General features: G+C 38.2%; 1 protein-coding gene across 11 annotated transcripts; it reads left to right on the plus strand.

Moving 5' to 3' along the window:
* Positions 1-2,950: 2,950 nt before the first annotated feature.
* Positions 2,951-24,089, plus strand: LOC307268848 (uncharacterized protein). Of its 11 annotated transcripts, none has more exons than XM_080051618.1 (36): positions 2,951-2,977; positions 11,793-12,092; positions 12,555-12,654; positions 12,906-13,018; positions 13,148-13,218; positions 13,298-13,423; positions 13,732-13,827; positions 14,357-14,431; positions 14,566-14,694; positions 14,778-14,903; positions 15,004-15,041; positions 15,171-15,202; positions 15,448-15,750; positions 16,310-16,409; positions 16,661-16,773; positions 16,903-16,973; positions 17,053-17,178; positions 17,486-17,581; positions 17,779-17,826; positions 17,961-18,089; positions 18,173-18,298; positions 18,399-18,436; positions 18,566-18,597; positions 18,844-19,146; positions 19,706-19,805; positions 20,057-20,169; positions 20,299-20,369; positions 20,449-20,574; positions 20,882-20,977; positions 21,175-21,222; positions 21,357-21,485; positions 21,569-21,697; positions 21,798-21,835; positions 21,965-21,996; positions 22,247-22,547; positions 23,409-24,089. In XM_080051618.1, the coding sequence occupies exons 2-35, from the start codon at positions 11,834-11,836 to the stop codon at positions 22,501-22,503; spliced, it is 3,789 nt and encodes a 1,262-aa protein (XP_079907744.1). In that variant the 5' UTR covers positions 2,951-2,977; positions 11,793-11,833; the 3' UTR covers positions 22,504-22,547; positions 23,409-24,089. The 11 variants fall into 11 exon arrangements, 10 of the variants coding, with proteins under 10 accessions (XP_079907744.1, XP_079907737.1, XP_079907739.1 ...); XM_080051611.1 differs by lacking the exon at positions 2,951-2,977 and adding an exon at positions 11,248-11,358; XM_080051613.1 differs by lacking the exon at positions 2,951-2,977 and adding an exon at positions 11,248-11,358 and having other exon boundaries at positions 13,148-13,197.
* Positions 24,090-25,574: the final 1,485 nt, after the last annotated feature.

Below are 25,574 nucleotides of genomic sequence, written 5' to 3' on the forward strand. Positions count from 1 at the left end.
AACAACAAACTCGGTCAGGGGTTCTTCCACTTATACTTGAATAAAATAGACTTCATTTTTGTAACTAGCATTTTTACACTAAATGTTTGCAGTAGGCCTAATATATTAATTCAATTCAATTCAATTCAATTCAATTCAATTAACTTTATTTATCCGTTAGGAACTTAATTTGTTTAACAAACCGATTAATATAATATGTGAAAACTATCAATACTAATACTGACTTACATTAACAATAATAATATAAAATCCACTGTGGTGGCAGATATGCAACTTTACTACCCAAAACCCCATATATGCATACAAGAACACAGCTACTAAATAGCTGAAAACGGTAGTGAAAACGATGTATAAAAGGGTAAAAATTAAATGATACAATCATAAATAAGAAGCTTTATATAGGCTTTGTAAGCATGCTTAACTCAACTCAAGTGTTTTTTATAAAGACAAAAACTTACAAAAACATTTAGTTTAGGATCATCCTGTTCATGATTCTCTGATACTTTTTATTTTGTGTTCAGATGAAAACATCCGGATTGTCTATAGAGACCAGCCACTGGAGGAGTCCACTGTGCTGTCTAAATACTCCATCCAGCACATGTCCACCATCCATACTCTGCTTATGCTGCCGGGAGGCTACTGAAGAAACATCTCTACACCACACCCGCACAATAATGTATCATTTGGTCTCATAAACAAATAAGATGCATTATCCTTGCAGATGTTCTCTTTGTTCTGTATTCGTTATATGTATAAAAAAATTATAACAATAATAAAAAAAATTACATTTTAACATTTAAAAAAATAATGTAAAAAGTTGATGATAAAATGCCTTCTGAGACTTCAAATCTGACTAAAATAAAACAACAGTTTTAATCGAACACCAGATATCATAATTTTCCATATGATTTATTCATTCTGCCCTGTATACTTTGAAACGTCCTTTGCTACAGAAAAAGTGCTTCCTAAAAGAACTTTTTTGAAAATGTTTACCTTTACAATCTTCACTAGAGTTATTTTTTTAAGGCTCTGCTCTTTCAATTTTTCTTTCTTTTCATTGAATTTGCTGAATACAAATGATCCTCTCAACCTTGTTTGCACTAAGGGAAGTTTTGTTTTTGAGACTCAATAAGCCTTGTTATAGTCCTGTCAATCAGGTGGTTTTTGGTTGGGGCATTCCACTGTTGCTTTTGGACACACCAAAGATTGTGCTTTTATAACTGGGTGTGTCAGTAACAGGCGTTTTCTCCGGCACTTGTGGTGATGGAGAAGAATCCGTGTACCTTCCGTTCAATCCATATCCGTTTGGAAATCAAAACACGAAAAACTAAAAGTGACCTGTTTTTTTAATAATCATCCTCTCATCTACATTATATATTATACTAAAACACGTTTTTATCCATTTTTAATCACAATTCATGACCAGGATATCAAATATGAGCATAATGGCCTAAATGTTGATTTTGAAAAATACATGTTTAAATTTAGCGCACGCGCCCAGAGGCGAACTTAACCATTGCGCAAAGGTAGGCAATTACCTTGGGTCTCATAGCCTAATCATCTAATAAATGTTTGTTTTACTCTTCATTCATTAATCACCGATTACGTGCGGACGTCAGCATCGCACCGGGAACTGAAGGACACATCCTATTGATAATGTTATTGATACTCGTGATCAGCTGAGGCATGAGCCCCAGTGCAGACAGCTGCATATGAAAACATTTTTATTGGTTAGGTCCACGAGTGAAGATTGCGTCTGAGACGATCGTCGTCTCTGTCTCTCTTTTTTCCCTGTCTTCACTTCACTTGCCGAGTCAAAGTGTGTGTGTGTGTGTGTGTGTGTGTGTGTGTGTGTGTGTGTGTGTGTGTGTGTGTGTGTGTGTGTGTGTGTGTGTGTGTGTGTGTCGAGGCTCTTGATGGTAGCCTATGACAGACAATGACATAGCAGCCTTTGGCAGCCAGCCAAAATATGTTTCCCCTCTCAATAAAGATTAAACATTTGGTGGTTTGTCCCGTTTTGATCTGGATCAACAGCTGTATGTCTGTCGCTGTTTAGATCATGCCTGGTTTCCTCTGAGCAGCACAGTTCGGTTCGGCACGGTTCGGCAGGGTTATCCTACTAGATCTGCCATGCGTTTCCACTACCGACAAGAGGCTTTAGCCTACTTAAAAGACGGAGATAGCCACGGTCAGAAAACACTCTATGGGTCAGAGCCATCACGGCGCTGGCCGCGCATAGCTCGTGGCATTGTGGCAGCGGGACACAGTTTAACCCGCTGATTAATATAAATTATTATTTGGAACTTCAAAAATGAAAATGCACATTTTCTACATTTTCTGTTTGTCTCCTTTCCCATTTTTGTATGTAAAGGGCGACATGGAAAATAAAAAATAAGAAATGGCAATCAATTCATGTTTTACAGGCATATTTTGAATAAAACAGTCGTTTTCGTTTTTCGTGTTTTGATTTCCAAACGGATATGGATTGAACGGAACGGATTGAGAAGCATCTTAAAATTGTTATTTCCCTGTCAGTGTGCCAGATTCACAGAGCACACAACCAATAAATTATCTGTCATTAACTGGAAACACAATTAAAAGAATGTAGTTGTGCTGATGGGAAAGAAAAAACAAGTTATGTAGCGTTACTTCATTCTTCTACCTGTGTTTTTCCAAACGAAACAAATAGGCAACAGTGCTGTTCATCTGACTTCAGGACTGTCTCACCTCAGTTCGTTGCTTTCTTTGTGAGCTGAAAAAGTCAGAGGAAAACAATTATTATTATTTTCGTCTTTGTCAAAATTACAAATATGCTTTTTAGGGGCTTCTCAAATGAAATTGAGGTATTATGAAATAATGGGTAATGACTGATCACTTAGCGTATAAGCTTTTGGTTAATGCCAATGAAATACAGTGAGACTAAGCCACACCCTCCCTCTAAACTGTTCTGATTTCATTCTGTGATGGCCAGCCGTCAGTGAGTATTAACAGATGTTTTGCTCTGATCTTCATTTGCAACTAACTATTTCCTGCTGTTTTGAAGGTAGTATTATCACTTTGTTTGGTGTACTGTTCTATTTTGAGATTTGACATATTTAGCCTCTTGCTACAGCGATTTTTTCAACACTCTTTGGACTGATGCTAAGAAGTTGAGGCTGAATCCGTGTACCTTCCGTTCAATCCATATCCGTTTGGAAATCAAAACACGAAAAACGAAAAAAACGGTTTGATTTCATTTTTTAATTATTTGTTTCATTTTAAAAAAATAAAAAACGGACTGTTTTATTAAAAATATGCCCATAAAACATGAATTGATTGCCATTTCTTATTTTTTATTTTCCATGTCGCCCTTTACATACGAAAATGGGAAAGGAGACAAACAGAAAATGTAAAAAATGTGCATTTTCATTTTTGAAGTTCCAAATAATAATTTATTTTAATCAGAGAGTTAAACTGTGCCCCGCTGCCACAATGCCACGAGCTATGCGCGGCCAGCGCCGTGATGGCTCTGACCCATAGAGTGTTTTCTGACCGTGGCTATCTCCGTCTTTTAAGTAGGCTATAGCCTCTTGTCGGTAGTGGAAACACATGGCAGATCTAGTAGGGTAACCCTGCCGAACTGCGCCGAACCGAACTGTGCTGCTCAGAGGAAACGAGGCATGATCTAAACAGCGACAGACATACAGCTGTTGATCCAGATCAAAACGGGACAAACCACCAAATGTTTAATCTTTATTGAGAGGGGAAACATATTTTGGCTGGCTGCCAAAGGCTGCTATGTCATTGTCTGTCATAGGCTACCATCAAGAGCCTTATTTTACAAAAAGCTCAATTCCTATAGCCTAAACGTGGACACAATCTAGCCTAGACAAGTTTCTTCTTTCCTCGACACACACACACACACGCGCGCGCGTGCCCCCTTAAACTGGACGATTTCCCACTTTGACTCGGCAAGTGAAGTGAAGACAGGGAAAAAAGAGAGACAGAGACGACGATCGTCTCAGACGCAATTTTCACTCGTGGACCTAATCAATACAAATGCTTTCATATGCAGCTGTCTGCACTGGGGCTCATGCCTCAGCTGATCACGAGTATCAATAACATTATCAATAATGTAGGATGTGTCCCTCAGTTCCCAGTGCGATGCTGACGTCCGCACGTAATCGGTGATTAATGAATGAAGAGTAAAACGAACATTTATTAGATGATTATTAGGCTATGAGACCCAAGGCAATTGCCTACCTTTGCGCAAAGGTTAAGTTCGCCTCTGGGCGCGCGTGCGCACACATACACGCACACGCGTGCGCACGCACTTCTTTCACTAAATTGAAACGTGTATTTTTCAAAATCAACATTTAGGCCATTATTCTCATATTTGATATCCTGGACATGAATTGTGATTAAAAATTGATAAAAACGTGTTTTTAGTATAATATATAATGTAGATGAGAGGATGATTATTTAAAAAACAGGTCACTTTTCGTTTTTCGTGTTTTGATTTCCAAACGGATATGGATTGAACGGAAGGTACACGGATTATGCAGACACAATCACTTTGATGTTTTTGCGAGACAGGAATATACCTGTTTGCCATGTGAGCTTAGAGAAGGTAAATGCAACATAGATAAATGAACAACCTATTCAGAAAGAGAATTGGTTGTTATTAACAAGCTGCATACAAATAAAATGCTCTAAAGACAAGTCAGACTTAATCCGTGTACTTTCCGTTCAATCCATATCCGTTTGGAAATTAAAACACGAAAAACGAAAAAAACTGTTTGATTTAATTTTTCATTATTTGTTTCGTTTAAAAAAAATAAAAAACGGACTGTTTTATTCAAAATATGCCTGTAAAACATGAATTAATTGCCATTTCTTATTGTTTATTTTCCATGTCGCCCTTTACATACAAAAATGGGAAAGGAGACAAACAGAAAATGTAAAACATGTGCATTTTAATTTTTGAAGTTCCAAATAATAATTTATATTAATCAGCGGGTTAAACTGTATCCCGCTGCCACAATGCCACGAGCTATGCGCGGCTAGCGCCGTGATGGCTCTGACCCATAGAGTGTTTTCTGACCGTGGCTATCTCCGTCTTTTAAGAAGGCTAAAGCCTCTTGTCGGTAGTGGAAACGCATGGCAGATCTAGTAGGGTAACCCTGCCGAACCGTGCCGAACTGTACTGCTCAGAGGAAACCAGGCATGATCTAAACAGCGACAGACAAACAGCTGTTGATCCAGATCAAAACGGGACAAACCACCAAATGTATAATCTTTATTGAGGGGAAAACATATTTTGGCTGACTGCCAAAGGCTGCTATGTCATAGTCTGTCATAGGCTACCATCAACTGCCTCATTTTACAAAAAGCTCAATTCAAATGGCCTATAGCCTAAACGTGGACAACATATAGCCTAGACAAGTTTCTTCTTTCCTCGACACATAAGCCCCTTTTACACAGAGATTGCGGCATATTGACGGAACAACATCACTCCAATATGCCGGCTTTGCTTGCTTCTGTGTTATTTACACAGAACCAAGCAACGCCGGCCTGCTGGCGCATCAGTAGTCCCTTTTACACAGCGCTCCGGAATGAAAGAGGTGCTTGTAAACAGCGTCAGGTGTGACGTAAACATTTAGCGCCGCGCCGGTCAGCTGCTTTACAACAACAACAATGGCCGGTGAATTGAGAGCAGAAGTGCTGGAGCTTGCAGTAAGAGGGCCGTATTTTACTGTCCCCACGATGTGCCAGTTGATCTCGCTACGCGCTGAGTCCAACATCACTGGGACAGTTAACCAAACTGACTAAATCAATCCGACCGCTTCACCTCTGTGTGTGTGTGTGTGTGACAGGTTGGTTGTGAGCGAGTCTCTTTGTGAGGGCAGCGATCTGCCAATCAGACATACACATACACACAGTGTGTGAAGTCACGTTACTGTAGACAGAAATAAAGTGTGGATATACGCTCAGACTTAGGATAATAATAGCGGCGGCGGAATGTGTTAGCAAAACAGTAGCTCTGTGGCTAACAGCTGAGCCGGAGCCTTCAGTCAGCTGAAGCAGACAGTCTAGCGGGGCGAGCAGACTATTCCCCCGTTACTAGGTCGACCTTCAAGCTGCGCGTCGGGCTCCTGCTTCAGCTTGTCGGTCTTTATTTCTAGCAAGTGACCCGTTCGCTATACTTTATCCCTTACTTAGCCTAGCCTAGCTTTCCATTGTACAACTTCTCCTGGGCAGAAGTAGACTCATACACTCTGCAAAATGAAGCGCGGGGGTTTGGATTGAGCAACGGACCTTATGATCAGCTAGATTATACACCGTTCCTTTTATTTGGTGATTTTTACGGGACATCAGGCCGCCGTGGTTAATGTTAAACACACGTCCTTCAACTGCTAACATGGTCGCATGTTTAGAACGTAGACTATGGAACGTCAAACGCCCCCCTGTTCCGCAACAACAAGCTGGAGCATTTAAACAGAGAGGCGGAACTGATCGTGTCGGGAATCTTACTACCCCCCGAGGTAGTAAAATTCCCGGAACGATCACTCGCACCTTTCTTCCCTCGTTCCGCAACTGTCGCATTTACACAGCTGGGGGGAGGGCCGAAAGGCCGGCATATTCCCGGCTTTCACTGGCTGTGTAAAAGGGGCTACACACACACACACACACACACACACACGCACGCACGCACGCACGCACGCACACACACACACGCGCGCGCGCCCCTTACACTGGGCGATTGCCCACTTTGACTCGGCAGGTGAAGTGAAGACAGGGAAAAAAGAGAGACAGAGAGGACGATCGCCTCAGACGCAATTTTCACTCGTGGACCTAACCAATAAAAATGCTTTCATATGCAGCTGTCTGCACTGGGGCTCATGCCTCAGCTGATCACGAGTATCAATAACATTATCAATAATGTAGGGTGTGTCCCTCAGTTCCCAGTGCGATGCTGACGTCCGCACGTAATCGGTGATTAATGAATGCAGAGTTAAACAAACATTTATTAGATGATTATGAGACCCAAGGCAATTGCCTACCTTTGCGCAATGGTTAAGTTCGCCTCTGGGCGCGCGCGCACACACACGCACTCACGCGTGCGCACGCACTTCTTTCACTAAATTGAAACATGCATTTTTCAAAATCAACATTTAGGCCATTATTCTCATATTTGATATCCTGGTCATGAATTGTGATTAAAAATTGATAAAAACGTGTTTTTAGTATAATATATAATGTGGATGAGAGGATGATTATTAAAAAAACAGGTCACTTTTCCTTTTTCGTGTTTTGATTTCCAAACGGATATGGATTGAACGGAAGGTACACGGATTAGACATGGATACGAAGGCTGACCACGCACAGCAGCAATAAGAATCAAATCTAAAAGTTTCAATTGACCAAACCACTACAATCCGTGTACCTTCCGTTCAATCCACATCCGTTTGGAAATCAAAACACGAAAAACGAAAAAAACTGTTTGATTTAATTTTTTAATTATTTGTTTCATTTAAAAAAATTAAAAACGGACTGTTTTATTCAAAATATGCCTGTAAAACATGAATTGATTGCCATTTCTTATTTTTTATTTTCCATGTCGCCCTTTACATACGAAAATGGGAAAGGAGACAAACAGAAAATGTAAGAAATGTGCATTTTCATTTTTGAAGTTCCAAATAATAATTTATATTAGTCAGCGGTTTAAACTGTGTCCCGCTGCCACAATGCCACGAGCTATGCGCGGCCATCACCGTGATGGCTCTGACCCATAGACTGTTTTCTGACCGTGCACTCAAAAAAATAAGTTGTTGAATTTACTTAATACAGTTATGTCAACGTTTTCCACACAACTGAGTTAAGTTAGATATATTTGAAAATTATGATTAAAATGGAATCAACTCACTTGTGTGCAACCAACTTAACTAGGTTAAGTACATTCAACATAACATGGCTACATTTGCCTTAATTAACTGTGTTGAGTAATACCAACAAAGATAATCATTCTACTGACTTAACCCACTTACGTTAATATGACTCAACTTTATTAAGCAAGACTAACTTAACCTCACATTGTAGTTCCAACTTAACTTACATACACTGTAAGAAATTTCCCTGGAAAAAAACATTAATCAACTGGCAGCAGGGTTGCCATTTTAATACTGTTAAATTAACATTATTTTACTGTCACTAAAATTGACAGGATTATAATGAAAAAAAGGGATGAACCTGGACTAAATGTTTGTTATGTTGCTGTTTGCACCGTGAGTGAAGGGGATGTTATATTTCATTGGGCAGATGTGTTTCATTCCATCTGTAAGTTTACTATGTCTCCTATTTGTTCAAATGCTAAACACAGAGATCAGCTTCTGTTTGTTACTTCAAGACACTTGTCACAATATATCAAGTTCAATGGAATGATTAATTTATATTGCAAATTGTCTCCTGAGTTGAACTAGGGATCTTGCTTAAGATTTCCACAAACCGTTTGTTATAACCAACAATAACGGTTAGTTCACACAGAAATGTTTTATTTAAACAAAATGCATAGTGACGTAATGGAGTGAAACATCCCCTTTACTGAGGGTGCAAATAGCAACATACCAAACGTTTAGTCCAGTGCAAGTCATTGTGGGAAAGGGGGCGTCTCTACAATACACTTTGTTGTGCTTACTTGATTTATCGAAGGCAATCCGTTTCCTTCATTCTACTGAGTAAACATAACTTCAGACTAACTTGGTTTAATTATGTTAACTGCACTTTTGATTTCCAAGTAAATATAACTCAACTTTAAGTAAACTTAACCAGAGGATATAAAGTAAACAACACTTATTAGTTAAGATGTGGATGGATGAGGATTAATGAAGAAAATTGCATAAGCTTCACATGTGCAGGCAGCTCATGTCAAGTTGTCCCTTCTAAGTTTGATGGTAAATTAACAGCAAAGTTCAGTATTTTTGAAAAACATTACCATTCCGTAACATAACAGCAAAGGACTGTCATTTAACAGACTGCCTTTTATATTAACAGTTAAATGCTGTTTTTATAAATAACAGGTTCATAGTGTTGAAATCCTGCTGTAAATTTACAGCAATTGTTTACAGTGTATGTAAGTGTGGGAACCACTTTGTTTTACTTAACTGGTTGACAAAACGTACTTCACCTGATTATATATTATCAACAACTTCTACATATATAATAATTATGTTAATTCAAATCACATTACTAAATAGTGCATAAGATATCGGTCCAAGAGTACACAAAACAAGTAGTATAGTTGAATTACAACGTTTAATGCAAATACAATAGGCATATCTTGCCGTCAAACGTTACGACCAAAACGTTTGAAATGGAAGAAAATGTCATACGATGCAATGTTTTTCACACTTTGGATAACAACACAGTGTATATATAAGATAACAGGCTAAGAGACACAACACATTGGAGATTATGGACCCAGCAATGAGAATTATTTACCAAAAAACAGAAAAGGTAAATCCTTTTTCACACTGCCTTGCTTCCCTAACTGCAGAAAGAAAACATGTTGCATTTAAAGGTAATTTCAAACTTATGAGGATTTTTAGATGGCTGTTCAGTACAACTCTCTTGGTGCTTGCCATGCGTCTGTAGTCAAGATGGCGACGTTTGAATTTCTTGCTCCCGATGTCCACGTTCACGAGCATGCGCAATGCTGGCCTACGGCAACACATCTAGGACAATTGTTGTGTGTTCAGTCTTGATTGTGCGATTTACTCAAAACTGTTACTTTGTATTTACTCAACTGGCGTTCTTTGGTTTTAAGAAGTCTTACATTTAAGTGAAACCAACTGAAGTGGGTTACGTTTTAAAAGCCAACACAGACATGTTAATTAAATTTGACATAAAAACATTAATTAAATTCAACAGCTCACTGAGTTCACTTTTTTGAGTGTGGCTATCTCCGTCTTTTAAGTAGGCTAAAGCCTCTTGTCGGTAGTGGAAACGCATGGCAGATCTAGTAGGGTAACCCTGCCGAACCGAACTGTGCTGCTCAGAGGAAACGAGGCATGATCTAAACAGCGACAGTCATACAGCTGTTGATCCAGATCGAAACGAGACAAACCACCAAATGTTTAATCTTTATTGAGAGGGGAAACACATTTTGGCTGGCTGCCATCAAGAGCCTTATTTTACAAAAAGCTCAATTCAGATAGCCTATAGCCTAAACGTGGACAAAATATAGCCTAGACAAGTTTCTTCTTTCCTCGACACACACACACACACACACACACACACACACACACACACACACACGCACGCACGCACGCACACGCACACACACACACACACACACAGACGCGCGCGCCCTTAAACTGGGTGATTGCCCACTTTGACTCGACAAGTGAAGTGAAGACAGGGAAAAAAGAGAGACAGAGACGACGATCGCCTCAGACGCAATTTTCACTCGAGGACCTAACCAATAAAAATGCTTTCATATGCAGCTGTCTGCACTGGGACTCATGCCTCAGCTGATCACGAGTATCAATAACATTATCAATAATGTAGGGTGTGTCCTTCAGTTCCCAGTGCGATGCTGACGTCCGCACGTAATCGGTGATTAATGAATGAAGAGTAAAACAAACATTTATCAGATGATTATGAGACCCAAGGCAATTGCCTACCTTTGCGCAAAGGTTAAGTTCGCCTCTGGGCGCGCGCACACACACACGCACACGCGTGCGCACGCACTTCTTTCACTAAATTGAAACATGTATTTTTCAAAATCGACATTTAGGCCATTATTCTCATATTTGATATCCTGGTCATGAATTGTGATTAAAAATGGATAAAAACGTGTTTTAGTGTAATATGTAATGTAGATGAGAGGATGATTATCAAAAAAACAGGTCACTTTTCGTTTTTCGTGTTTTGATTTCCAAACGGATATGGATTGAACGGAAGGTACACGGATTCACTACAGGCATTCAGGCAATATTTTTTCGTCAGTGTGACTCCCTTACTTCTTAAAGGAGACGATAACTGTGTCGCTTGTAAAGCAAATTAATGAGCAAGGAATTCAATGCAAGGACCAAATGTTAATGCAGACGAATGTGACAGAGAAGAGGGTGGGTCATTTGGAAGAAAGAGGTTTTAAAGCCTCCAGTGAGAAGGAAAGCAAGGTGTGTTGCACCGTAACATATATTCAATGTACTGTCAGCAACACAGAGCATGACATAAAAAATAATAATAAATAAATACCAGTTTGTAGGCCTATTCTGGAGGAAATTGGAGAGGAAAGGATGAACAGCTCCAGTAAACGAACCCTGAATGAGGTTTTAGCAGCATCACTGAAGAAATCTAGAGACAATAAAGATGCAGGTGAGATGTTGTTAGCTTTAGTTTAGGCCCTATCCAGTTATTATATTCAGAAAACATCAGTCTCCTTTTCCACTACTTTTGCAACAGATCATTGATGTATGTTGTATGTATATATATATATATATATATATATATATATATATATATATATATATATATGCTTGACATGTGTGATATATATATATATATATATATATATATATATATATATATATATCACACATGTCAGTATATACATATGTATGCTATATATATTGTAATTTTTCTTCAAGGAGAGACCAATTAAGAGTCCAATACAAGTTCACAAGCCACATTTGAGAATGAAGGAATTTAAATGTATCTTCTCCCAAAGGCAGGTGTCTGTGTTGACATTTAAACATGTTCCATGGTGTAAATCATGAAAATTATATTATTTATTTTCTTACACTCCAAAGGAAATGAAGCGGGACACAAAACAAATATCAGTGACAGAGACATGGATGAAGTAAAAAATCCACAGACGGTTAGAGGAGAGGAGGGAGATGTAGATGATGTCGAGAATGGTGAATCAGTCGGAGAAAGAAGAAGCAAGGATTGTGGAATGCAGAGTCAACTGATAAACAATGAAGAGACAAAGGAAGACGGTACATTCTCCAGCAGAACACAAGAAAACACGAACATCAAGTCTGAAGAGGAAAGTGTACCTGAGGAGACAAATTCAGAAGATCAGACAGCCAGGAAGGAGGATCAACATGGTGAGTCCAGTAATCCATATGATTATTTATTGACTATTGAGTACAATTTCAAATATTTAGTTAACATTTGTTTAGTTTAATCAGACTTTTTGTAACAACTCGTCAAGTTCCACATTTTCTGGTGTTGTAGTCTTTATCATGTTTCCCTGTGTGTCCTGTTTTATTTATTTTTTCCAAATCACAAACTTTTTATTTTCACTCTTATACATACTAAAGCATGCTGGTTTGCGTACCGCAAAATGCAGATGGCTGTATTAGGGCATCTTGTAATTTTGGCGTACTGCTTTTGACACGTATGTATTGGAGCTTCCTACATCTTTTTCTGGCATACTAAATAGTATGGAAGTAAGAGTATGCCCATGGCAAGTTTCCCTACTGTGTATTATGCCCCCTTGTTTGTTTTCTAATTTCTTTATTATTATATTCCTGAATTCAACCTGCCTTCTCTGCTAATCTTTTAAGTTCGGTCACACAAACTTCATGGACTGCGTAATCAGGGAGCCACGTGTTACCTCAACAGTGTGCTGCAAGTTCTCTCCATGACAACAGAGATCCACAAAAGGTTTGTCATCAGCTGTTTTCATCTGTAGAACGAAATAGAAGCAAGAAAATTATGTCAAGTGTTAACTTCAGTTTTATAAACTGATGTATCAAATATTTTTATTTGGATTCATAAATATGCCCAGATCTTTATAGATGTTCACTATCATGCAACTAAATCCCCAACTTACATAGTTTGCAGAATGTTGTGGATTTGGTTTTAAAGGGGCTTTGAGGTCAAATAGTCACCAATCATCTGCCTTCTTTCTAAAGGTTGGGTCCAGATTCACAGCACATGGATCTAGAGCTGATAAACATATTTGAAGAACTGCGGAAAGAAACATGTGGAACAGAAAACATCACAAAGAGTTTGAATATTACAAATGGTAAGTTAGCCAGTAACCATGAAGAGCATTAAAGAGCAAGAGGGAGGAAAGTCACACAGAAGCTGTGGGTTGACCGAAATGCTTTGATGGAATAAATTCACTTTCAGTCATGATTTTCATCATTTTCAGTTCATCAACAACGTGATGCTGCTGAATGTCTGGACATGATTTTACAAAAGGTCAGCCCACAGGCATCTGAGGTGAGTACTTATCATCATGCACAAGACTAGTGTACCACAAGTCAGAAATCTGCATTTTATTTTAAATTTGTATCTCAAGGTTTTCCGAGGAGAGCTGAAATGTTCAACAAAGTGCTCTGAAGGCCACAGCATCATTGAAGAAACAAACCCGTTCTTGACACTTCCGCTGTCACTGACAGATGCCCACGATTCAAACTACAGTGTGGTGAGCAACCTGAGCTCAGAGTTTAAGTTCAGTACTTAAATGGTCACCTATAATGCAAAATGTTTTTCATGGTGTGTCTTCTGTGTCTAGAGACTCCCAAAGTATGAGAAAAAAACAAACCTCTTTCTTTTTTTCCACCTGCTCGTTTCTGAAAACCTGTGTTCAAAAACCAGAGTCAGATTTATCTCCCCATATGACATCATAACTTACTAAATAATGATACAAAAAAATATTTTAACAAAGGTTTCTTCTACCCTTATTGTGTAGGTTCTATTTAGAACGTAAATAAATTACATCTGTTTTTACAGGAAAGAGGCTTTGAAAAGTTTTTCCAGGAGAAATCCTTTAGTGGAGACAACATGGTGTACTGCAACGTATGTATGAAGAAAACAGACGCAAGCAGAGTGAGTTTTTTTCACACCAACCATAGCACGATAATACATGGGGCGGCAGTGGCGAAGTGGGCAGGGAGGTCGCCTCTGGAGTGCGGGGTCGGAGGTTCAATACCCCGCCTACCCGCCACATGTCGAAGTGTCCTTGGGCAAGACAATGAACCCCAAATTGCTCCTGATAGTTAGCTTGCACCCTGCGTGGTAGCTGCTGCTGCTATCGGTGTATGAATGTGTGTGTGAATGGGTGAATGTGTACAAAACAATGTAAAGCGCTTTGAGTCTGTGAAAAACCAGGGAAAAGCGCTGTATAAGTGGAGTCCATTTACCATTATATTCGCTACTAGATCAAATGAACACTTTGCATCTAATTTTCTCACCGTGAGACTTTTTATATTTTATTTATTTACGTATATATTATATATATACTGTATATATTTAGAGAAAATGTATCTTCTTCCCTCATTGTGGAGGTGTTATTAAGTGAGATTAACAATTTATATACTTTTTTTTTTAATCATTGGAACTTTTTTTTTTTTTACAGGAAGGAGGCATATTAAAGTGTTTACAGAATTTGTTCAAGTGCAACAAAAGCATTATGAAAACAAAGAAGACCAGTGTAGGTTTCTCGTAAAAAATAACTGCAGTACGATGACAAATAATAAACTTGAATCAACATAACCCTTTTAATGTTTGTTTACAACACTGTCTGATGAAAAAAATATGTTAACTCATCTTTCGTGTGTTATTTAGGAATGTGAGATGGTGAAATTTCCTAAGATTTTGACTCTACTCCTCAAGAGGTTTGACTCTGACAACAACACCATGTCACATGTCAAATCAGACCGCTGTGTGGATGTGCCATGTGCCTTAAACATAGACGTAAGGGAATGTACCTTTGAATGCACTTCCTTATGCTTGCTTTAAAGATATGTTCACATACCCGACTGTGTCCTTCATTGTAGAACAAGACATACGAACTGTATGGGATGGTGAATCACATGGTCAGTCTAGGTGGACATTACACAGCCACCATCTGGTCCAAAGAGGACCAAACCTGGTATGAGTTTGATGACACTCACGTCAACAAGGTAAAAGGGGATTTGATGTTTTATCTATTCGTTAAGGATGGTACAAGTTACAACATGAGATTGAACTTTGTTGATATTGTTTATTGGTTCTGTTTCGCAGGTTAAAGAACAACCATTTGCAGAAAGCCAGACCTACAGGTTTGGTATTTTATTCAATTGTATCAAAAATAATCTGAGATATCTAACATTATACAGACATGTAGACATTATGTCATCACCCTTTTGTTATCCTTTGCAAACAATAACTTCAAACATCCTGTTCACCAGGTCCAAGGCTGTATATCTTCTGATGTACAGAGGTGAGAAATCCTTTGAATTGTGAATGTTAAGAGACCATTGAACCACACACATAGTATATAGTAATTTTACTTTTTCCAATTCAAAGTTAAAACAAATGTAATGTATCTTCTTCCAAAGTCACATAGTTGTGTGTATATGTTGACATTTAGACATGTTCCAGGGTGTAAATCATGAAAATGGAAATATTTATTTTATTTTATTATTATTATGATAATATTACTTTTCTTATACTTAAAATCCACAGAGGGGAACAAGCTTGTTGAACCCAATTCAGACGATCTGAAAGACAAGGTGGAAGAAATTAAAGCAGATGAAGCAGGACACAAAAATATCGCAGACAGAGACACTGATGATAAAGAAAATCCAGAGATGAAACATTGTAGACAGGATGAGGGATGGACACAGAAATGTGTCGGCATAAAACAAGAACACACAAACAACAAGTCTGAAGAGGGAAGTGAAGTAGATGATGAACAACGTCTGGATGAGACAAAGCCCATTGAGACTAATCCAGAAGATCCTAAAACTGAGACTAAGGATAAACCAGGTCCGGTAGTCCATATTATTTTGAATAAAATGAACACAAATAAAAGCATAATAACACTATTAAGTACAATTGAAAACATTTTGTTAACATTTGTTTTGCTTAATAGGAGACTTTTTGTCACAATCTGTCAAGTTCTACGTTTTCTGGTGTTGTAGTCTTATTCATGTACCCACAGGCCATGCGTTCCAAATGACAAACTTTTTCTTTTTACTATATAACATACAAAGCATGCTGGTTTGCATACTACAAAATGCAACTGGATGTATTAGGGCATCTGTGTTTTTTTTGCATACTGCATTTGACATGCATGTATTGGGACATCCTAAATCTTTTTCTGGCATACTTAATAGTATGGAAGTATGGGTATTGGAATGCAGGGAGTGTCTCATCTTGTTTGAGAAAAGATGAGACCCCCACCCCCCCGTATCGCTGTCTCTTGTGTCCTACAGTATTTAGGTCCTTGTCTTCTTTTAGTTGTTGTTTACTCACTTATTTATTAATATATTCCTGAATTCAACCTGCCTGCTCTACTAATCTGTGCTTGGGTGCCTCTTTTAAGTTCGGTCACACAAACTTCATGGACTGCGTAATCAGGGAGCCACGTGTTACCTCAACAGTGTGCTGCAAGTTCTCTCCATGACAACAGAGATCCACAAAAGGTTTGTCATCAGCTGTTTTCATCTGTAGAACGAAATAGAAGCAAGAAAATTATGTCAAGTGTTAACTTCAGTTTTATAAACTGATGTATCAAATATTTTTATTTGGATTCATAAATATGCCCAGATCTTTATAGATGTTCACTATCATGCAACTAAATCCCCAACTTACATAGTTTGCAGAATGTTGTGGATTTGGTTTTAAAGGGGCTTTGAGGTCAAATAGTCACCAATCATCTGCCTTCTTTCTAAAGGTTGGGTCCAGATTCACAGCACATGGATCTAGAGCTGATAAACATATTTGAAGAACTGCGGAAAGAAACATGTGGAACAGAAAACATCACAAAGAGTTTGAATATTACAAATGGTAAGTTAGCCAGTAACCATGAAGAGCATTAAAGAGCAAGAGGGAGGAAAGTCACACAGAAGCTGTGGGTTGACCGAAATGCTTTGATGGAATAAATTCACTTTCAGTCATGATTTTCATCATTTTCAGTTCATCAACAACGTGATGCTGCTGAATGTCTGGACATGATTTTACAAAAGGTCAGCCCACAGGCATCTGAGGTGAGTACTTATCATCATGCACAAGACTAGTGTACCACAAGTCAGAAATCTGCATTTTATTTTAAATTTGTATCTCAAGGTTTTCCGAGGAGAGCTGAAATGTTCAACAAAGTGCTCTGAAGGCCACAGCATCATTGAAGAAACAAACCCGTTCTTGACACTTCCGCTGTCACTGACAGATGCCCACGATTCAAACTACAGTGTGGTGAGCAACCTGAGCTCAGAGTTTAAGTTCAGTACTTAAATGGTCACCTATAATGCAAAATGTTTTTCATGGTGTGTCTTCTGTGTCTAGAGACTCCCAAAGTATGAGAAAAAAACAAACCTCTTTCTTTTTTTCCACCTGCTCGTTTCTGAAAACCTGTGTTCAAAAACCAGAGTCAGATTTATCTCCCCATATGACATCATAACTTACTAAATAATGATACAAAAAATATTTTAACAAAGGTTTCTTCTACCCTTATTGTGTAGGTTCTATTTAGAACGTAAATAAATTACATCTGTTTTTACAGGAAAGAGGCTTTGAAAAGATTTTCCAGGAGAAATCCTTTAGTGGAGACAACATGGTGTATTGCAACGTATGTATGAAGAAAACAGACGCAAGCAGAGTGAGTTTTTTTTAACACCAACCATAGCACGATAATACATTAGATTCGCTACTAGATCAAATGAACACTGTAAATTATTTTCTCACCGTGAGACTTTTATATTTTTTTAAGGAGCAAATTAATCTTCTACCCTAATTGTGGAGGTGAAATGAACAATTTGTATAAAAGAAAACATTGGAACATTTTTGTTTTTACAGAATTTGGTCAAGCGCAACAAAAGCATTATGAAAACAAAGGCGACCAGTGTAAATTTCTCGTAAAAAATAACTGCAGTACGATGACAAATAATAAACTTGAATCAAATTAACCCTTCTTATGTTTGTTTACAACACTGTCTGATGAAAAAAATATGTTAACTCATCTTTCGTGTGTTATTTAGGAATGTGAGATGGTGAAATTTCCTAAGATTTTGACTCTACTCCTCAAGAGGTTTGACTCTGACAACAACACCATGTCACATGTCAAATCAGACCGCTGTGTGGATGTGCCATGTGCCTTAAACATAGACGTAAGGGAATGAACCTTTGAATGCACTTCCTTATGTTTGCTTTAAAGATATGTTCACATACCCGACTGTGTCCTTCATTGTAGAACAAGACATACGAACTGTATGGGATGGTGAATCACATGGTCAGTCTAGGTGGACATTACACAGCCACCATCTGGTCCAAAGAGGACCAAACCTGGTATGAGTTTGATGACACTCACGTCAACAAGGTAAAAGGGGATTTGATGTTTTATCTATTCGTTAAGGATGGTACAAGTTACAACATGAGATTGAACTTTGTTGATATTGTTTATTGGTTCTGTTTCGCAGGTTAAAGAACAACCATTTGCAGAAAGCCAGACCTACAGGTTTGGTATTTTATTCAATTGTATCAAAAATAATCTGAGATATCTAACATTATACAGACATGTTGACATTATGTCATCACCCTTTTGTTATCCTTTGCAAACAATAACTTCAAACATCCTGTTCACCAGGTCCAAGGCTGTATATCTTCTGATGTACAGAGGTGAGAAATCCTTTGAATTGTGAATGTTAAGAGACCATTGAACCACACACATAGTATATAGTAATTTTACTTTTTCCAATTCAAAGTTAAAACAAATGTAATGTATCTTCTTCCAAAGTCACATAGTTGTGTGTATATGTTGACATTTAGACATGTTCCAGGGTGTAAATCATGAAAATGGAAATATTTATTTTATTTTATTATTATTATGATAATATTACTTTTCTTATACTTAAAAACCCACAGAGGGGAACAAGCTTGTTGAACCCAATTCAGACGATCTGAAAGACAAGGTGGAAGAAATTAAAGCAGATGAAGCAGGACACAAAAATATCGCAGACAGAGACACTGATGATAAAGAAAATCCAGAGATGAAACATTGTAGACAGGATGAGGGATGGACACAGAAATGTGTCGGCATAAAACAAGAACACACAAACAACAAGTCTGAAGAGGGAAGTGAAGTAGATGATGAACAACGTCTGGATGAGACAAAGCCCATTGAGACTAATCCAGAAGATCCTAAAACTGAGACTAAGGATAAACCAGGTCCGGTAGTCCATATTATTTTGAATAAAATGAACACAAATAAAAGCATAATAACACTATTAAGTACAATTGAAAACATTTTGTTAACATTTGTTTTGCTTAATAGGAGACTTTTTGTCACAATCTGTCAAGTTCTACGTTTTCTGGTGTTGTAGTCTTATTCATGTACCCACAGGCCATGCGTTCCAAATGACAAACTTTTTCTTTTTACTATATAACATACAAAGCATGCTGGTTTGCATACTACACAATGCAACTGGATGTATTAGGGCATCTGTGTTTTTTTTGCATACTGCATTTGACATGCATGTATTGGGACATCCTAAATCTTTTTCTGGCATACTTAATAGTATGGAAGTATGGGTATTGGAATGCAGGGAGTGTCTCATCTTGTTTGAGAAAAGATGAGACCCCCACCCCCCCGTATCGCTGTCTCTTGTGTCCTACAGTATTTAGGTCCTTGTCTTCTTTTAGTTGTTGTTTACTCACTTATTTATTAATATATTCCTGAATTCAACCTGCCTGCTCTACTAATCTGTGCTTGGGTGCCTCTTTTAAGTTCGGTCACACAAACTTCATGGACTGCGTAATCAGGGAGCCACGTGTTACCTCAACAGTGTGCTGCAAGTTCTCTCCATGACAACAGAGATCCACAAAAGGTTTGTCATCAGCTGTTTTCATCTGTAGAACGAAATAGAAGCAAGAAAATTATGTCAAGTGTTAACTTCAGTTTTATAAACTGATGTATCAAATATTTTTATTTGGATTCATAAATATGCCCAGATCTTTATAGATGTTCACTATCATGCAACTAAATCCCCAACTTACATAGTTTGCAGAATGTTGTGGATTTGGTTTTAAAGGGGCTTTGAGGTCAAATAGTCACCAATCATCTGCCTTCTTTCTAAAGGTTGGGTCCAGATTCACAGCACATGGATCTAGAGCTGATAAACATATTTGAAGAACTGCGGAAAGAAACATGTGGAACAGAAAACATCACAAAGAGTTTGAATATTACAAATGGTAAGTTAGCCAGTAACCATGAAGAGCATTAAAGAGCAAGAGGGAGGAAAGTCACACAGAAGCTGTGGGTTGACCGAAATGCTTTGATGGAATAAATTCACTTTCAGTCATGATTTTCATCATTTTCAGTTTATCAACAACGTGATGCTGCTGAATGTCTGGACATGATTTTACAAAAGGTCAGCCCACAGGCATCTGAGGTGAGTACTTATCATCATGCACAAGACTAGTGTACCACAAGTCAGAAATCTGCATTTTATTTTAAATTTGTATCTCAAGGTTTTCCGAGGAGAGCTGAAATGTTCAACAAAGTGCTCTGAAGGCCACAGCATCATTGAAGAAACAAACCCGTTCTTGACACTTCCGCTGTCACTGACAGATGCCCACGATTCAAACTACAGTGTGGTGAGCAACCTGAGCTCAGAGTTTAAGTTCAGTACTTAAATGGTCACCTATAATGCAAAATGTTTTTCATGGTGTGTCTTCTGTGTCTAGAGACTCCCAAAGTATGAGAAAAAAACAAACCTCTTTCTTTTTTTCCACCTGCTCGTTTCTGAAAACCTGTGTTCAAAAACCAGAGTCAGATTTATCTCCCCATATGACATCATAACTTACTAAATAATGATACAAAAAATATTTTAACAAAGGTTTCTTCTACCCTTATTGTGTAGGTTCTATTTAGAACGTAAATAAATTACATCTGTTTTTACAGGAAAGAGGCTTTGAAAAGATTTTCCAGGAGAAATCCTTTAGTGGAGACAACATGGTGTATTGCAACGTATGTATGAAGAAAACAGACGCAAGCAGAGTGAGTTTTTTTTAACACCAACCATAGCACGATAATACATTAGATTCGCTACTAGATCAAATGAACACTGTAAATTATTTTCTCACCGTGAGACTTTTATATTTTTTTAAGGAGCAAATTAATCTTCTACCCTAATTGTGGAGGTGAAATGAACAATTTGTATAAAAGAAAACATTGGAACATTTTTGTTTTTACAGAATTTGGTCAAGCGCAACAAAAGCATTATGAAAACAAAGGCGACCAGTGTAAGTTTCTCGTAAAAAATAACTGCAGTACGATGACAAATAATAAACTTGAATCAAATTAACCCTTCTTATGTTTGTTTACAACACTGTCTGATGAAAAAAATATGTTAACTCATCTTTCGTGTGTTATTTAGGAATGTGAGATGGTGAAATTTCCTAAGATTTTGACTCTACTCCTCAAGAGGTTTGACTTTGACAACAACACCATGTCACATGTCAAATCAGACCGCTGTGTGGATGTGCCATGTGCCTTAAACATAGACGTAAGGGAATGAACCTTTGAATGCACTTCCTTATGTTTGCTTTAAAGATATGTTCACATACCCGACTGTGTCCTTCATTGTAGAACAAGACATACGAACTGTATGGGTTGTTGAATCATGTGGGCAGTCTAAGAGGTGGACATTACACAGCCACCATCTGGTCCAAAGAGGACCAAACCTGGTATGAGTTTGATGACACTCATGTCAACAAGGTAAAAGGGGATTTGATGTTTTATCTATTCGTTAAGTATGGTACAAGTTACAACATGAGATTGAACTTTGTTGATATTGTTTATTGGTTCTGTTTCGCAGGTTAAAGAACAACCATTTGCAGAAAGAAAGACCTACAGGTTTGGTATTTTATTCAATTGTATCAAAAATAATCTGAGATATCTAACATTATACAGACATGTAGACATTATGTCATCACCCTTTTGTTATCCTTTGCAAACAATAACTTCAAACATCCTGTTCACCAGGTCCAAGGCTGTATATCTTCTGATGTACAGAGGTGAGAAATCCTTTGAATTGTGAATGTTAAGAGACCATTGAACCACACACATAGTATATAGTAATTTTACTTTTTCCAATTCAAAGTTAAAACAAATGTAATGTATCTTCTTCCAAAGTCACATAGTTGTGTGTATATGTTGACATTTAGACATGTTCCAGGGTGTAAATCATGAAAATGGAAATATTTATTTTATTTTATTTTATTATTATTATGATAATATTACTTTTCTTATACTTAAAATCCACAGAGGGGAACAAGCTTGTTGAACCCAATTCAGACGATCTGAAAGACAAGGTGGAAGAAATTAAAGCAGATGAAGCAGGACACAAAAATATCGCCAACAGAGACACTGAAGATAAAGAAAATCCAGAGATGAAACATTGTAGACAGGATGAGGGATGGACACAGAAAAGTGTCAGTGTAAAACAAGAACACACAAACAGCAAGTCTGAAGAGGAAAGTGCAGTAGATGATAAACAACGTCTGAAAGAAACAGCCGTTTGAGACTAATCCAGAAGATGCTAAAACTGAGACAAAGGAAAAACCAGGTTAGGTATAGTCAATATTATTTTGAATAAAATGAACACAAATAAAAGCAAAACAACACTTTTAAGTACAATTTTAAAAATGTAGTTAACATGAACAGGCCATGCATTCCAAATTACAAACGTTTAATTTTTTTTATACTACATAGCCTACTACAGCATGCTGGTTTCCATACTGCAAAACACAACTGTCCATGCTGCGTTCCAAATAACACACTCTTTCTTTTTTCTATTCGACATACTACATCTGACCATAAAAATAATTGTTAGGATGCAGTAGGCATACACTTGGGACATACTTTTACTTATTAATTTCATCAAAACATTGTGCCTTGATCTTGCCTCTTGCTTTTATATCCGTAGCATCCCTGTTTGTTTTCATATGGAGGCTCCGTCGATGTGACGTCACTTCCGGTGCACAATTTATTGTGGGTCAGAATCGCCCGAATAGGATGCTGTTTTCAACAGTAAAAGTCTCGTCCGGATGCAGTAGACATCCGGGTATTTCTAACCATACTAAATCTGGCCACAAGAATCGGGACATCCTTAATCTTTTTCTACCATACTAAACAGTATATAGTAGGGTATTGGAAAGCAGGGTGGATGTATTAGGGCATCTGTGTTTTTTTCTGTGGAATTGGAAGACCTCTTACAGACATCCCCAGTGGGAAGATGCAAGAGTCTGTCCTAGCCAAGGCACGCCAAGCTGTTCTTTCAAAGCCCTTACCGCTATTTTCACATGTTCCCGATGAGGTGTGAGACATGTACCATGTTCTCCTGTGGTATTACTTAGTGACTCTGCCTCCCGATCTCAAGAAACCTCCATTGGCTGCCTTTGCCAACCTGCTGGCTGTTTCCCCGTAGGCCGAGCCAACCGAGGTCCAGCCTGAGGTCCGGTCCTGCAATTCGCTCCAGTCCTTGCCTGTGGTCCTGGTGTCCTGCTCTCCAGAAGTTGGACCCTGGCTTAGCTCGCCTTTAAGAGGGAGTCCGCTCTCTTCAGCTTTGCCGCTGGCCTCCATAGGGTTCCTGCTCAGCCTCTTCCCTGCTCCCATTCACCTAAGGGGTCCTGATGTGCTGCCCGCCTGACGCCCTCAGTATTTGTTTTGCCCCCTCGGCTCAGTTCTGCCGTCTCCAGTCCACTTACCCTGGGTATACATTTGTTCTAGAATCAGATGCTGCTGAAAACAGCTGGTGGTTTCTTGGTGTATTAATTTGAGTTGGTTTCTAAAGCCAGTAATGTGCACTTCTCTTAAATGTGTGAAGACCGCCTGCCTTTGTAGGGCATGTCTGTGTCTATCCTTGCTTGCTCTTGTTTTTCTTTGAAGGTACCTTGCAGGGAGCGGCCAATCAATGTAGGGAGCACCTGGCCAGACTCCCTGAATCCATATAAATCTGTCAGTCTTTCTAAACCCAGATGTCTCCAGTTCTGTGTGTTTGCTTTGTTTGCGGATATTAGTTTCTTATCTTCCAAAACCTCACAACATATACACGCACCCATCAGCAGACATACTGATACTCCCACTCAAACACCTCATTTCATCCTAATGCTAGTTGGGTTTTTGTTTGATTATATATATAATAAAATTGTTAACCTTTTCAAATAAAAACCGTGTATCTCCATCTTTTGTCATGGCTTATTGGCTAGGTTATGACAATGTAAGTTACCACTTTAATATACATCAACAGTTGTTTAGTGATCGCTGATCTAATACAAAGAAGCTGAATACTGCTGAAAGGGAGAAATCAAAGCAGAAGCGGACAAACTAAAATTGATTCCCCTCCCGTACTTGTACTATCAGATGTAGTGGTTAGAGCTCCCCCATTTCAACAACCTGACATAAAATGTGCAGAAACCTATGTGTAAAAGTGTTCTCTGCTAATGTCACATCCATGACAACACCCACATTTGATTTCATTTGAGGTTTCACAAAGTTTGTGTCCATTTATTCAGAAAATTATACATACAATATAATACATTTATAACCAGCAGGGCTGAAAGGACCATTCATGATGTGTTACTGCTGAAAACTATCTCAGTACATTGACTTAGGTTCTGCACTTATGTACAAGACAATTAAAATTTCCTGCTACTATATTCTTCTTGTTAACTACATTTCGTAGATAAATATTATCCTTTTCACACCACTAGATTTTTCAGACAGATATAGTTACTGGTTTCTTCATGTTTAAAGTGTATAAACAAAGCATTTGATTAGTTTAAAATATTATTTCACGTTGGTATAGATACGTCTTATTAGTCTAGGTCCTGGGTAAGATTCGTATGTGCTTCATTTAGCGGAGAATATCTCAACTGATATAGACTAATATGACCAGTGAACAACATGGGATGTGTGACAAAATCTCTATCCGGGGCGAAAGTCCTGAAAATGACCACAACAGGTTACACTAGTATCACACTACGTGGTGAATGGGACATTTCTTTTCTTTATAGATATCCTCATACTTTTTTACCAGATTAATCTTCATATTAAGAGAATGACTTTATGTATTACACTTAGTCTAAAAAATGTAATAAAATATGCAAATGCGGCAATATCTCATTAAATATGTGTAGCCTATATAAACCCTTTAGTAGAGGTTCTGGATACGATTTGTATGCACTTCATTTAGCGAAGAATATCTCAACTGGTATAGACAAATATGACCCCATTGAACAACATGGGATGTTAGCCAAAATCTCTACCCGGAACGAAAGTCCTGAAAATGACCACAACAGGTTGCACTAGTATCACACTACGTGGTGAATGGGACTTTTTTTTCCTTTATAGATATCCTCATACATTTCTACAAGATTAATCTTCATATCGACCGTGGCTCAGGTGGAATAAGCGGGTTGGCCAATGATCCAAGGGTTGGCGGCTCGATCCCCGCTCTGCCACCTGTGTCATGGTTGTTGTGTCCCTGGGCAAGACACTTCACCCACCTTGCCTGGTGTGAATGTGAATGACTGCTGTATGTTTGAGGTGGTGGTCGGAGGGGCCGTAGGCGCTGCATGGCAGCCACGCTTCC

Source organism: Ammodytes marinus (assembly GCF_949987685.1).
Source record: "Ammodytes marinus genome assembly, chromosome: 23".
Lineage (NCBI taxonomy): Eukaryota > Metazoa > Chordata > Actinopteri > Uranoscopiformes > Ammodytidae > Ammodytes > Ammodytes marinus.